At 36.4% G+C, this 15,216-nt stretch overlaps 1 protein-coding gene across 1 annotated transcript in view; it reads right to left on the bottom strand.

The window, feature by feature from the left end:
* Nucleotides 1-1,879: 1,879 nt before the first annotated feature.
* Nucleotides 1,880-15,216, bottom strand: part of LOC128514418 (thrombospondin type-1 domain-containing protein 7A) — a 158,649-nt gene continuing 145,312 nt past the window's right edge. The window contains exons 23-29 of the mRNA XM_053488266.1: nucleotides 13,691-13,865; nucleotides 13,185-13,358; nucleotides 11,721-11,801; nucleotides 5,731-5,813; nucleotides 4,759-4,972; nucleotides 3,959-4,046; nucleotides 1,880-2,079 (exon numbers count right to left, since the gene is read on the bottom strand). Of these exons, the coding sequence (XP_053344241.1) occupies nucleotides 1,992-2,079; nucleotides 3,959-4,046; nucleotides 4,759-4,972; nucleotides 5,731-5,813; nucleotides 11,721-11,801; nucleotides 13,185-13,358; nucleotides 13,691-13,865 (903 nt within the window). The 3' untranslated portion in view covers nucleotides 1,880-1,991. The remainder of the gene's footprint in view (nucleotides 2,080-3,958; nucleotides 4,047-4,758; nucleotides 4,973-5,730; nucleotides 5,814-11,720; nucleotides 11,802-13,184; nucleotides 13,359-13,690; nucleotides 13,866-15,216) is intronic.

Genomic DNA, 15,216 nt, shown 5'->3' with positions numbered 1-15,216 from the left:
TTATTTATTTTGGTTCCCATCAAAAAGCTAACTTTCATATCAGGGAATTTAGCTTTCTAACTGAGAATTTACCAACCGTAGCGTGCTAGTTAGCCACCCTAATTTATATACAGCCGTACCTTTGCACAGCTTGTAAGCCGAAGTTTCAGTTACCTTTTAAAACAGTAACTTCCTGCCTTGTATTTATTTATTTGTAATATTAATTTTATTTGGACAGTAGTTTGGATTTGTTTTCACCTTAGGATTGATTTCTATTTCTATTTTAATATATTTATTGATTTTAAATATATTTTATTTATTAAATTTTTAATGTAAGGGGTTTTGTGTGGATTTTATAGTCATTTTCTTAATGAATAAATTGAAGTGCTTTATTAAAATATCAACTGATACTCATGGTTTTAGTTACATAATAATAATAATAATAATAATAATAATAATAATAATAATAATAATAGTAATAATAATAATATTATTATTATTATTATTATTATTATTATTATTATTAATATAATTAATAATAGTTTGCAATATTCATTTATTATACTTTATGTATTTGTGAGCAGCACATAAAAGTGAGACATTTGATATAAAAACATTTATTAAATCAAACAGTTTAGTTGTACTTTTGCAGTATGATTTCCTGATATTTTCCCTTTTAAAATTTGTTTAAATAAAAAAAAACAAAAAAGATAAAAAAAAAAAACACAGCGATATTAAAAGTGAGGCCTTAGTTAGGTCAGGAATTATCTTATAATTATGAGATATTAAGTCATAATTATGACATAATTCCTGATATATTTTTTTCTTTTGTGAATGAAATGCGCTTCCGTAGTCATATAACGTGTTATGAATATAACTTAACTATTCCCAATGCATAATAAGATGTATTTTCATAAATCTTTATACCAGTACATAAATATGCTTTATGATATGAATGTGTTCATTTGACCTTCATAGAAAATGTCACTAAATACTGTTATGTATTTTTAAGTTCCTCTGTATGTATGAGCCAAATATGACAAGTAATTATGTGTTTAAATGTTCATAATTGTTTCAAGATTTTAAATACTTCTTTACACAATAAGGCAGGGTTTGAAAAAAAAAAAACTTCCTTACACCATCATACTCTCACTAATGAGCTCAACAAACGAGTTTAGAAAATGTTCAAATAGTTAAAAAAAACCCACGATGAGAAGAAAAAGGGACGATCTGTCACCGCACAAGTGATTGGAACAAAAAAGGCAAATCATGTGTTCAGGTTTGAAAAAGTCAGAGATTTTTTTATCTATGTTCTCAGCACACTTGAATTTTTCACTTCTGTGTTTAGTATTTTTTTTTTTTAACCCCTGACCTGAATGCATATCATGCTGCACTAATATAGTGCAATAACGTGGAATGAGGAGAAGAGAGGACACAGGACGTCAGGACGTCTGGACACCGGGACGTCTCCTCCTTCCACAGAAAGGCTAAAATTCACAATGAACAGTTGTTTCAAAGTCCACAAAGCAGAAAAATCACTCTTGAATCATTTTGGGGATTACATTTTCATTTCGATTTTCGTGTTTCGACTGGACGAAAAACTGTCCACAGTGTCCAGGGAAGAGACACATGAGGACATGACGACCATCATGGTGCTGATTATCCAAGTGCCTGTTTTTTTTGCTTCTGATAATAAAATGGCATCTTCTTGTTGTGCAGGTCGATTTTGAAGGCTAAATAAAACAGGTACACTTGACAAAAAAACAAACAAAGAAACAAAAAAAAAAACAGAAAAAAAATTGTTGCACTTTTTGTTTTGTTTTGCTAAACTGAAAAAGTCACAATTGGTATAAAAAAAAATAATCTTGTTTTTTTTTTTTATTTTAAGTCCAACATTTCTGATCATCTCATCTTCATCTTCTTCAATTAACTATGATTAATAAAGGCTCCCAGTTTGGTTTCCAAGTGTCTATGGGTGAGAATGTGTGTGTTTGTGTGTAGTGTCATCATGGCTACATGTCCGCGTCGCCATCGTACGCCAAAGTCAGAGGCTTCAGCCTGTTGTTGTTTTGTCGTCGTTGTGGTTTCTTTGGCTTTTTGCTGAAAATCAGAAAAGTTAAAACTTGTTAAATCGCAGGATGTAGAATTCATAATAGGGCATACAGGAAGCTAGGTACAGCAGTGAATTGTGGGTAATGACATGAGCAAAACGATAAAATAAAAAGGGAAGGATTTAAGGACGGGTCATGTGCAATAAAAAAAATAAAAAATAAAAATAAAAAAGCCTAATGGGTGAAACAAGAAGAATGAAGACTTTCTACTGTATTAAGGTGAAATTCATTCATATCATGTTATAAAGTGTTCATAAGGCATTATACACAGCGTTAAGGCATTAAGTACTGCAACACTCGCGTTAAAGCCTTAAGAGTGCCTTTTAACACATTTTAAATAGATTCATAGCTTAGTATACATATAAGCTTCATAAAGGTAGCACACTCTATGAGAGCCGTATGTATTACAATTTAAATAATAATGTGCTATAATGCATTGCTAACACATTAGTTACATCCTTATTATTGTTTATGAAAAGGTATTACAGATGTATCATAGTTGTAGCACTGTTTATAATGCATTATAAATTGTTAACTGAATGTAATAAATGCAGCAGTGCTCATAACACATTACGGCACCATTATGTTGTCTTAACACATAATGTTAAGTTCTTATAATGCACCATGCAGTGTAGCGCTCAGGGACTTATAATGCATCATTTTACTAATTTATAATGTATTATAATGATAGCTGTAAGGATGAACACATTTGTATAGACTGCTTTAACACTGAGGTATGAATGCATTATAACATGCCATGAGTGATGTTTTATTATACATGTGATTTTCACAGGAGGTTCTACTGCATCGCTGAAAACTTTATGAATGGTATATGAATGAATGAATGTTGTTCCTAATCTAAATGTGTTCAAGTAAATAGTGGATCAGATTTGCAGTTATAAAATGGTTAGAAAGCACTACGACTGCCTTATGTCACAAACTTGCAATATACAAGTAAATAAATGCAGTAGCGATTGAATTATTATATAAAATTGTAAATATTAGTCTTTTGATGATGCTAGCATTGCTTTATAATTAATTTATGCAATGCTTATGAATGTATTGCAGATATCCTAGGTAGGTAGACAGTAGGTAACTGAAATATAAATAATATATTTCATTTTTGTATATATTTTATATATTTTATATAAATTGCATTTTTATTTAGCACCAGTGAGGATGTAAAATCTGCAAATCTGCTTGACTGGATTAATTGTTAAGTAATTCACAAAAAAAAAGACTTCATTTCAAGTTTCAAAAAATGTAATTGTAAATTATAATGTCAGCACAAAAAACAAAAACACTGTCACTGTTTGAACATTTAAATGACGAGCAACATCATGCCTCAATGTGCCGCATTATCACCTCAACCAAATGTTATTTTCAATAATTCCAGGATACAATTATACAATTACAAATTTGTTTCTCCAAATTAAACCCGGTTGTTGGAAACCCGGCTACCGAGAACTGCACACAGATTTAGTGAAACTGATACAGCATAGCTGTAATGTACCTCTGCAGGCTGGGAGGAAAGCAGAGCCGCATACACACAGGCACTGGGGTCAAAAGGTCAGGAGGTCAAATGGTCAGTTGGTCAGGGGTGTGAACCCTGACCATCACTGCTGGCATTCGGGGTAGGTGAAGGTGAGCTCGTGAGCGTCCCGGCCCATCCACACCGCCGCACAGCTGGCAGAGTCGAGCGTGGCCCGAGCGCGGCGCATGGCGCAGTAATTGCTGCTCGGGAAAGCGAAACAAACCAGGGGCAAAGAGGGCGGGAACATTAAAAACAAAATGTGTGAGAACTGAGGAATGACGAGGATGAGGAGGATGACGACACTGCCAGACACTGCCATCTTAATGTCACTTACCACGCTAAGTAGACCATGGAGACTATAAACACCAGGAGCACAAACACACCGGCCGCTACGCCGTAAACCCACGTCTTCAGTCTGCCATCTGTGAAGAGATGAACACGGGCATCACACATTACTACATTACTGCTGTAGGGCACTTTACTGTGTTACGACATTATTGCACAATGACATTATCAATACTTCTGTGACACTTTACAATACTATAACACTTTGGCAATGTGCTTTATTATAACACTTTATTGTACTGTGACAATTTGCCACACAATGACACTTTACCCAAATACGATGTCTTATTTCACAATGGCACTATATAAAAAACATTTTTACACACTATTACAAATAACCGCACTATGACATTTTATTGCACTAGGACTAGGTCTTCTTGTCTCCTTGGTGTTTACAGGGGGTTGGCATCCACTATGCTGCATTATTGCCACCTCCTGGTCTTGATCTCCCTTATCTTCCTTTCAGTATAAATCCTCTCTGCTAGTCCCATCGCCCATATACTTTCTTCCTTACCCTCTTTCTCCATTTTCAGAAGGTGGTCATAATGCATCCACCACTATGCCAATCCCCAGTACCAAGACAACCAGAAGACAAGACACTATGATATTATACTGTAGTATGATTATAAGGTATTATAACAATACATTATTACCAATAATGGACTATAATACTCTATACCACAAAAAATATCATCCCAAAACAAACTAATAAAAAACGTTCTTGTCAGAACACCACCACTACCCTAAAATGCTGTGAACAGACACCTCAATCCAAAATACAAGGCTTACCGGGGCCAAAGGGTTTGAGGTACCACGTGCGCCCGGTGGCGTCTGGCTCGCCTGTGGTAGAGGTGGTGGGGTCGATGGCGCGGCTCGTCTTCACGTCTTCGCTTTTGCTCCCGGCTGTGGGAATCTCCAGCACGGGGATCTGAGCACACTGCTGCAGCAGACCTTCAGAAGATAACACCTCGGTGTAGCCTTCTTCACACACGCACACAGCTTCCTGCAGAGGGCAGAAGAGACACATGATAACAAACTCACAGCATTGAGTACTGATGGGAAAAAACAAACAAACAAGCAAACAAACAAACAAACAAACAAACAAACAAAAACTTACCTAACCATAATCTGTTACGTCACTTTTATTTATTTGTTATTTATTAAATACGGTACGTTATTTTATATGTGTGTATGTGTGTAACTCCTGTGTTTACCTTGCTTGGTTAAAAAAACTGATTCCAAACAAGTCAAATTGATGCAGAGACCTTTTTAGTGACCTGCTCTGCTGCTTTGATGTCATGTGAAACAAACACTGGGAACTTCAATTTAAATCCTTTTATTTATTTATTTATTTATTTATTTATTTATTTATTTATTTAAGTTTGGTTCACCTCAATGTTTCGGCTTTGTTGGTGAAATTAGCATTAAATTTGGAGCTTTGAAATGGGACAGAGCTGGAGAGTATACAACACTAAAGCATCGCTACATTACTGTCTTTAGATAGAGGTGAAGCAAAGGCTAAATCCCACTGTACAACCAAATGGGGATAATGATTTTGTTTGCAAATCCCTATAGCTGAAGGGCAGGTATTATCTTTAAATTGCCCCTATTACACGAAACATAGAGTCATACCATTGCGCTTACAGTTGCAAATATGCAAATAGAAAAAAAAAGAGCGTATAGTGTTTTAGAAATGTTCTGTGACCAATGTGTCACTCTGGTTAGTTTTAATTCCAAATACGTCTTGGATGTTGTGCTTACCTTGGAACAGAAGGAACGTGGCTTGTCGCAAGGCGGGAAACATGGCTGTTCAGTTCCTGGTGCTATTGTAGGGGGGCATCCACCTAGAGGTCAAAATATGAGAAAGCTGTAAAATCTAACAACAATAAGTTTTCATGTGCACAATGTGACGTGATTCCATGTATGAGTACTATATGAGCCCTGCTCTGTGACTATCCTGCATTTTGTACTCAAGGCCACCATTTCAAGCTCAAATGTTAACAATACACCTTGACCTGTTATGTCTCAAGTTTTAATAAATGTTTAACACTAATTATTTCCCTCCTTTAATCCTGTGTAATTACTGCCACTTACGCATTTTACAGACTGACCCAGTTTTAACAGGGAGAACCTAATGGTTTACGCAACATAACAGCATGCGCCGGCTTGTAAAATATATTCCTAAAAAAATGAAACAGAAAAACACCAAGTATACACCAAGAGGTATTTTTTTTCCCATGATCAGAATAACATGCCCACTTATTTATAGTATTTTTACCTGAAAGTACAACACGCAAATTAATTAAACACAGACAGAGGGATCCGTTGTACAAATTAATTCAGCTGAAGGTACAGAAGGTGTAAAGGCAAAACATGCTGTAGGTGTTAAGGTAACTGAATTATGGCTTATTAAAATAATCAGAATCTGGTTTCCCCAAATGATGATCTCTCACACTTAATTTCTGCTAGACATTCAGGTCCAGTTCGGTTTTTAGAGGAATAGAGATTGTGTGCTAATTAGTATGACTGAAAAGCAGTTATTACATTTGCAGAATCTGGTTCATACTATTTAACACAGAATAGGATTTGGGCCACGTTGAACAATTTAATTCTGATTTTTTTTTTCTCACATGATTTTAACATTTTGTCTCAGAATTCTGAATTTAATCTCAGATTTTACCTTTTTTTTTTTTTTTTTTTTTACACCTTTTCCCCTCAAAATAATTTTTTTTTCCTCAGAATTCGGACAATTTGCTCAGAATTCTAAGAACAATTCTTTTTTTCTCAAAATCTAGATTTTTTTACCCTCAGAATTATGTTTTTTTTTTCTCAGAATCCTGTCACTTTCCCCTCAGAATTCTGGCTTTATATGGCTTTATAAATAAAATAATCTAAATGTTTCCACAGAAAGATCTTTTAATTAATTTCAATTACAATTAATTTCTGTTAGACATTCAGATTGATATTAACATCAAAATTCTGACCTTTTTCCTCAGGATCTTGACTTTTCCCCAGCAAAATTCAGATTTTCCCCCTTAAAATCCTGTTATTTTTCTCGAAATTCTGACAATAATTACTTTTCCTATCAGAATTCAGACATTCTTTTTCAGATTTTTCCCCCCACAGAAACCTGACATTTTTCCATTTAGAATTCCGACCATGTTGTCCCTTAGAATATTGAGGAAAACTAAATATAAATATGAAGGAAGTCAGAATTCAGAGGAAAAAATTCAGAACTCAAATACATTTTTTAATGGTGGCCTTTTATTTATATTTATTCTTATGTTTAAGTTTTTATTTTAAGGTCACTGGTAGTCGAAAAAGCATTTCACTGCATATCGTACTGTGTATGACTGTGTACGTGACAAATAAAATTTGAATTTGATTTGGCCCTAATCCCCTTCTGTAAGGGCAACATGAAGGCTTTTACAAATACTAAATTATTTAAGAAGTTTTAAAGTAATGACTCTTCTGCCTTTAACGATCATTTCAACTCGAGGTTCAGTTTCATTTATCTCTCCTGGAAGTTTCTTTAAGATGCAAGATCTCCGAAAAGTGAAACCTATAGTATAGTAAACACCCCTTACAAAAAATAACTGCAGTTTTCTACATATGCAGTGAATACGCAGGAAATGCAGTGATTTGGACACGAAAACACTGCATTTTGTATCTTTTACTGCAGTAAATCCTGCGATACCATGCAGTAATAATGCAGTAATATTGCAATACTACAGTTAATATTAAACAGCTACTGCACTTACTGTAATATGGTAGTTGTACTGCAAATAAAATATATGGGTATATGCAATTTAAATAAAACTGAAAAATGACTTACAATATTTCTATAATCTAAATGTGTGATGTAGTGTAATAAAACTACATTACAACAAAATGATTGCAATTCATTTTATTAATTAATAAAAATAAATCAATAAAATAACACACTGAAAACAACCAAAAAAAAAACAACTAAAAAAACAGACCATGAAAGCACTTTTACACTTATATTACAATATTACTGTTCGACAGTGCTGCTGCTAGGCGACACTGCTGTCAATCAGTGTATGACTGGTCGAGTATGTGAATATTACAAGGCTTGAGGTCTGCAGCTGGAGGCCAGGAGAGGTTTGATGACTCCATATTCTTCAACTTTGTTTGAATAAACACTTCACCTCCTCTTCCTTCACATTAAAAGCATTCCTAAAAAAAGCAAACAGCAAGACAAATATCTATTAAGAGTTGTGTTAAAAAACATTAACAAAATAATTTTAATAATCAAAATGGAATCATTCCATATATACTCAATCTTACATGTTTTACTGAAAAACGATCTGTTTCTGTCATTATGTCCTAAACTATTGCTAAATAATGGCTTGAGTTGGCTGTTTTTGATAGCGACCCTGTTAATTAATTAAGATTTCAGAATGTAATGTGAATTTAATGACTCTGGCATCGGGCATTGGTTTAGAGATTCAGACTAATATTTCTGATTTCTCCCTAAGTTTATTTTTAACCTTTTTTTTTCTGAGGCAGTGGCCTGGAACTTCTGGTTGATTTTATGTGGAATGACCTTCTTCTTCTTTGTCTTTCGGCTGTTCCCTTTCAGGGGTCGCCACAGCGAATCATCTGCCTCCATCTAACCCTATCCTCTGCATCCTCTTTTCTCACACCAACTAACTTCATGTCCTCTCTCACTGCATCCATAAATCTCCTCTTTGGTCTTCCTCTAGACCTCCTGCCTGGCAGTTCCAACCTCAGCATCCTTCTACCGATATATTCACCATCTCTCCTCTGAACATGTCCAAACCACCTCAATCTGGCCTCTCTGACTTTATCTCCAAAACATCTAACATGGGTTGTCCCTCTGATGAACTCATTCTTGATCCTATCCATCCTCGTCTCTAAGCCGTAGAGCATCACTGATCTCACCACTGTCCTGTACACCTTTCCTTTCATTCTCGCTGATACTCTTTTATCGCACAACACTCCTCACACTTTTCTCCACCCATTCCTGCCTGTACCCGCCTCTTCACCTTCTTTCCACAATCTCCGTTGCCCTGGACCGTTGACCCTAAGTACTAAAAGTCCTGCACCTTCTTTACCTCTGCTCCCTGTATCCTCACCGTTCCTCTTGGGTTCCTCTTATTTACACACATGTATGAACACATTACTGCGGCTAACCTTTATTCCTCTGCTTTCCAGAGCGTACCTCCACCTCTCCAAATTTTCTTCCACCTGTTTCCTGCTCTCCCTACAAAGCACAATGTCATCTGCAAACATCATAGTCCATGGAGACACCTGTTCAGCCTCATCTGTCAAACTGTCCATCACCAGAGCAAACAAAAAGGGGCTTAGAGCCGATCCTTGATGCAGACCCACCTCCACCTTGAACTCTTCTGTCACACCTACAGCACATCTCACCACTGTCTTACAGTTCTCATACGTGTCCTGCACCACTCTAACATACTTCTCTGTTAGTCTGTGGAATGACCAAATATTATTAAAACATTAACTCAATTTACTCACCTATAACAGCTGCTGTTTGTTGAGCTGGGAGGGTCCCCTTAGTGTCATGTGCGGAGTTTGCGGCTTTGCAGATTCTAATAACAAAAGACAACAAATAAAGCAAATGCTTATCAAGAAGAAAACTCAGAGAAGTGTTTTGTTGTCCAAATGAGTACCATTGCATTCATTAAAAGAAAGTGATGTCCACCTCTTAACGTCTTTCTGACACATGAAGACACAGGTTTAAGACTAACTAAGCAAAAAAATAAAAGTGTTCTGAGAACCCCACACCGACCACCAAAAAATCGTAATAAGCGCCCAGCCAAAACTGAATTGTCCCAAACTTAAAATGAGGTTTTAGTGAAGGAAAATAAAAAGAAGAGAAAAACTATGTTTCCTACCAGGAGTGAAATCTCCCCAGGGCCTAATGCTGACCTCTTGCCCTTCTCCCTCTTCCCCTTTCCCAAAGTCTGCTCTGAGGTGATAAGAGGAACACTGGAGAGGAACACAGCCCTCCTCTCGATCTTTTCTCTCGTGAAGGGGTTGACAGACAACTACAGAAACAAAACAGGACGTTTACAGCCAAATCATTTTCACTTCTCAATACCTCTCACATTGTGTAGTGTTACACATTGAAAAATCAACTTGCACTTATATGGTCTAATAAACTGGGCTATACACTTGCAACTGAATCCAATGCTAGCAGTGGGCTCCGTCAGGTTAACCTAGCATGCTAACGGTATAGCGTTATAGCTAGCGGTATATTTTACTGTATGTTGTGAAATAATAAAAGTTACTTAAGGTCCCACTCACCTTTTAACTGAATGATGTAATGGGGCCATCGCTCAGGTTTGGCTGTGTTCCTCCTCCACAACACCTCCTTCCAAGTTTTCTTGGTTGAACTTCGAAATGTCATCATGATTTAATTCTGATATGTCGCGAATGTGTAATGTTTTATCATTAATAAAGTCTATAAGAGAGTTCCAGTACTCCACGTTATCTAAGTATCTTAATAATGACATACACAAACCGTTACTGTGACCGTTAATGAGCTGTCGTTTCGGTCAGCGCTAGTAATGGGTTTAGGAACTATTTGTTCTTTTTAAACAAATCTTTAAATCAAATCATCGCAAAACCTCCGGAGGGGATGTACAGGAAAAAGAATTGAGCGATTCTTTCTCAATGACTTCTACTCCGAGTCGTTTGCTTTTTTTGTCACGTGACTCCCATAGACGCTATGCGGTGCAATAGATTCAAAAGAACAAACAACTCAGACTGGAAGATATATTTTTATTACTGGAACTAAACCCAAATTTGTGTATGTGTATTGGGGGGTCTTTTTATTGAAAATGCAACATTTTATTTTATTCCTGATTAAAAAAACAAAATGAACAAAATAAGTCAAAAAAAGATTCGTTCATTTTGATGAATGAGATTTAAAAAAACCGAGTCACTAAAATAAGTCAAACTTCCCATCACTCACTAGTCAGCGCGCACAGCTCTAAATGCACGAGAACCGTACCGCACATGCGATCTTGCGGTCTTATTTTGGTTGATGAAGAAAAATCGTACAGTTGTTCATATTTAAGCACGTCTCAGTTTTACAATGGAAGAGTATAAGAGGAAGACGTTTTTGTTTTCCTTGCACACACACTATTGGTTCTACCTGCTTCCAACTGGTCTCTGTTTGCCTCTGCCTAAAAATAAGATGGCCCTGACATTCTTTAATAAACCAAGGACTTAGGATCACAAACTATAATTGAGACACACATCACCTCACTTTAATAGATTTAGGCATTTAGTAGGATTCTATTTTTCTTGAACATATTATTATTATTATTATTATTATTATTATTATTGTTGTTATTATTATTGTTATTATTATTGTTATTATTATTATTATTATTATTATTAATAATGCATTTATATTAATAATTACTTTTTATAAGACTATTTTAGCAATGAACTGTTGAACTACAAAGTTAAAGAATCATATTTTAATACAACTGCATTCCAACTGCATTTAACTGAATTAGTACTAAATATTTAGTACTTTATTGTATTTCACAAAACTGCAGTATAACTTAATTATCCCAGAAACTGCATTGTACTGAATTGTACTTTTTTTCAGTTTTTTGTAAGGGACAGCTTCGATTCTTGACTTCGTGACACCTTTCTTCGCAAATCTTTGCAACACATTGTAATTGTTGTTATTGTGACCTTAATAAAACAAGGCATGGCCCTACCTGTGACGTTTATTCCGTCTGAGCGCTCGCACCAGACTGAACGAGAGTTGCTCACCCACTTAAAGTCGAAACACTCGCCGTCTGCAAACGAGAAGCCAAGGACACACAAAAACATCATGACGCACTTATGCAGCCCGGTAAATCAACAAGCCTTAAGTGATCTAATCCATCATAGATGTCCATAAAAACGAATTCTCATGCATATTTATAAAGATGGTTACAGGATCTACAGTCTAATGCGAGTAATATTCTACATTAAAGAACTCGGAGTGAATAAAAAGTACTCATTTATCAAAAACATGTCAGTGGTTCTAAGAAGTGCTGATAATAAAATCAACTTTTCTTTGCATTTATTTTTGCCCCTACTGTATAAATGCTGTTTGGCATATTTTACATATATAATGTAAACTAATTTGAGAAATGCACACATACCGTAATCAAACTAACATGGTTTACCAGTTACAACCCTTGACAAGTAATTCCACTGCTGGAAGAGAAGGTGTACCAATCTGCCAAATGTTACCTGCCTACACTTGCCCTGGAATTAATTACCAGATGGTGAAGAGCTATTTCCAGCACTCCCGAGGTAAGTGCCCTGAGATTCAGGATGTTATTTTCGAGTGAATGTTTTGCTCTGTACATTTCATCCTATCAGAATGATTATACCGAATAACAAGCCTCTGTGCTGAAGAATATCGAGCTGAAATGCATTAATAAACATATCTGCAGTAGGAACGCGCTAATATTATGAAAAAATGGTGGACCTGTTCAGTACGCACACAAACTCAGAAGAGTTTATAAAAAGTGATAGATGCATTATAAAAATATATACTGTAGATCAGATATAATCAGTTATAAATCTGTATGCACAAATAAAAAGCAATGCACAAATTACATTAAAGGTGCAGTGAGAGTGTGAGTTATAAACAGTTATAAATGCAGTGAGATGATGAGTTATATCCTTTGATAAATGTTGTGAGATGAGTCATAAACTGTTATAAATGCAGTAAAATGAGTTATAACCTGTTATAAATTATAAAAGTTATAAGAGATAATGAGTTACAATATATATATATATATAACTGTTATAAATGTAGGGGGATAAGCATCTATAACTGGTTATGATTATATTGATTAATTCATTACATTATAAGCTGTTATAAGCCAAGTAGGATAAAGGTTTGTATTTTGCTTTGAATATCGATCCATAAGAATTTATAAAGTGTTATAAATGTAGATAAAATCGATCATAAGAATGAATAAATAAGGAGTTATTTGCTATAAATCTAAGCAAATGAGTAGTTATAACATGTTATAAATGCAGGTGGACAAGAAGATACAACTTGTTGTGAACTTAGATAAATGAAGAGTTACCACTTGTAGGTATGTTAAAAATGTGGCTATATGAGGAGTAATAACTTGAGCATGTGTGTTTGTGTGTGTGTGTGTGTGTGTGTGTCGAACCGATGCAGGGGCGAGACTGCCACTCCTGGTCGGGGCACTGGCCGATGTTTTCAGGCTCCTGGACGACGACGGCTCGTGAGCGTACCTGCACAGCACTCTGATCCACACGCTGACCTTTTACACACACACTCTGACACGAGCTCCAGTCTGACCACTCCATCAGATAACAGTCACCTGAGCACAAGAACATTGGGAGGAAATCATTTAAACATGATCACACCATTGTTTATTAATTCATTACAGCCAGAGAGGACAAAGAATGATAATGTACAACAGATTAATGATGTACCTGCTGTTACAAATGACTACAGCTAAAAGGACATTTTCGAATTCACTAGGAGAACAGCGCTATCCGCCCACTTCCTCATACATCAGCTCACAGGCGCTCACGATTGGCTAGTGTCACTGTAAATGACAGGTGACAAGGTAGCATGCCCCACCCACCCAAAAGACATGGGGACATTCTTTAACCTGATGCTAATGTGGAAAAGTTAGGGTAGAGTAACCTGGGCAAGGTAAAGTGCACGGCTCTTCCAGAACGATCTTTTTATCCCCGTCGACGGCCAGCTCTAACCCGGAGCACAGCTCGTCCTCCACCAGGCTGACCTGGGCGTCTCGGGAACCGTCGGACACGAAGCAGGACATGTTCCGGAAGCGCCGGCCTTCTCCGCACACCACTTCCTACAACAGGAACACAAACACACACACACACACCAGTATACAAAGTTTTTTTTTTTGCATTATTTAGCCCTTTTATTTGTGAATTACAGCAATGATTAAATTTTATTCACTCTTTTAGGAAACGACTCAGAGCTGAGAGACAGAGTTGATTTTAGGGCCAGAAAATGTAACGCAAATATATATACGTATAGTGTGTGATTTAATGAAGGAACTTCGAATGGCTTATACGATTATTACAGGTGTAAAAATACCCTTTAACAACACACACCCAGTAAGAGCAGAAGTACAGGAGCTGCACATCGTACAGACAGGAAGGCGAAAGATCAGACAGGAAACAGATTCATTAACAGAGAGAAATGAAAAATCTCTGAATTTAGCCTCTGTACGAGCGCGCCGGTCTGTCAGAGTCAAGCAGTTCAGCTTTCAGTTTCTTCTTTTCCCTCATTTTTCTTTTGCACCCCCATGCCTCCCAGACTTCTAAATAAGCTGAGAGCTTTGTCAGAGCCATGCACCATCAGCACGGGAAATGGAGAATTTATCATCGGAACGTTTTTCAGCAATATGCAGATGTTCAACAGAGAAAGAGAGAGAGAGAAAGAGAGAGAGAGAGAGAGAGAGAGAGACAGAGGGAAAGTAGAGACGGAAAAAAATAGGGGAGACAGAAAGACATAGAGAATGCAAGAGACAGTGTGCGAGAGGGGGAACAGATGAAGAATGAATGAGGGACAGACGGACAAAGAATGATTAAGAGTAAGACAGACAGTGATATAGGAATACAGACACAGAGGGATGAATAGTGAGAGACAGTGAGACAGACAGACCACCAGACAGACAGATAGACAAACAGAGAGTGAGATAGAGAAACAGAGGGACAGAGATAAAGAGAAAGAGAGACAAAAAGACAGACAGAGAGACATAAATATAGAACGAGAGAGACAGACAGAGAGACATACTTATAAACAGACAGAGAGACAGACATACAGACAGACAGAGAGAGACAGACAGAGAGACATACATATAAACAGACAGAGAGACAGTCAGAGAGACATACATATAAACAGACAGAGAGACAGTCAGAGAGACATACATATAAACAGACAGAAAGACAGACATACAGACAGACAGAGAGAGACAGACAGAGAGACATACATATAAATAGACAGAGAGACAGTCAGAGAGACATACATATAAACAGACAGAAAGACAAACATACAGACAGACAGAGAAAGACAGACAGAGAGACATACATATAAACAGACAGAGAGACAGACAGAGAGACATACATATAGACAGAGAGAGACAGACAGAGAGACAGAGAGACAGACAGAAAGACATACATATAAACAGACAG

The sequence above is a fragment of the Clarias gariepinus genome, chromosome 26, assembly GCF_024256425.1.
Source record: "Clarias gariepinus isolate MV-2021 ecotype Netherlands chromosome 26, CGAR_prim_01v2, whole genome shotgun sequence".
Classification (NCBI taxonomy): Eukaryota; Metazoa; Chordata; class Actinopteri; order Siluriformes; family Clariidae; genus Clarias; species Clarias gariepinus.
The sequence above is the reverse complement of the archived record's forward strand: the minus strand, read 5'-3'. Positions and strand labels throughout refer to the sequence as shown.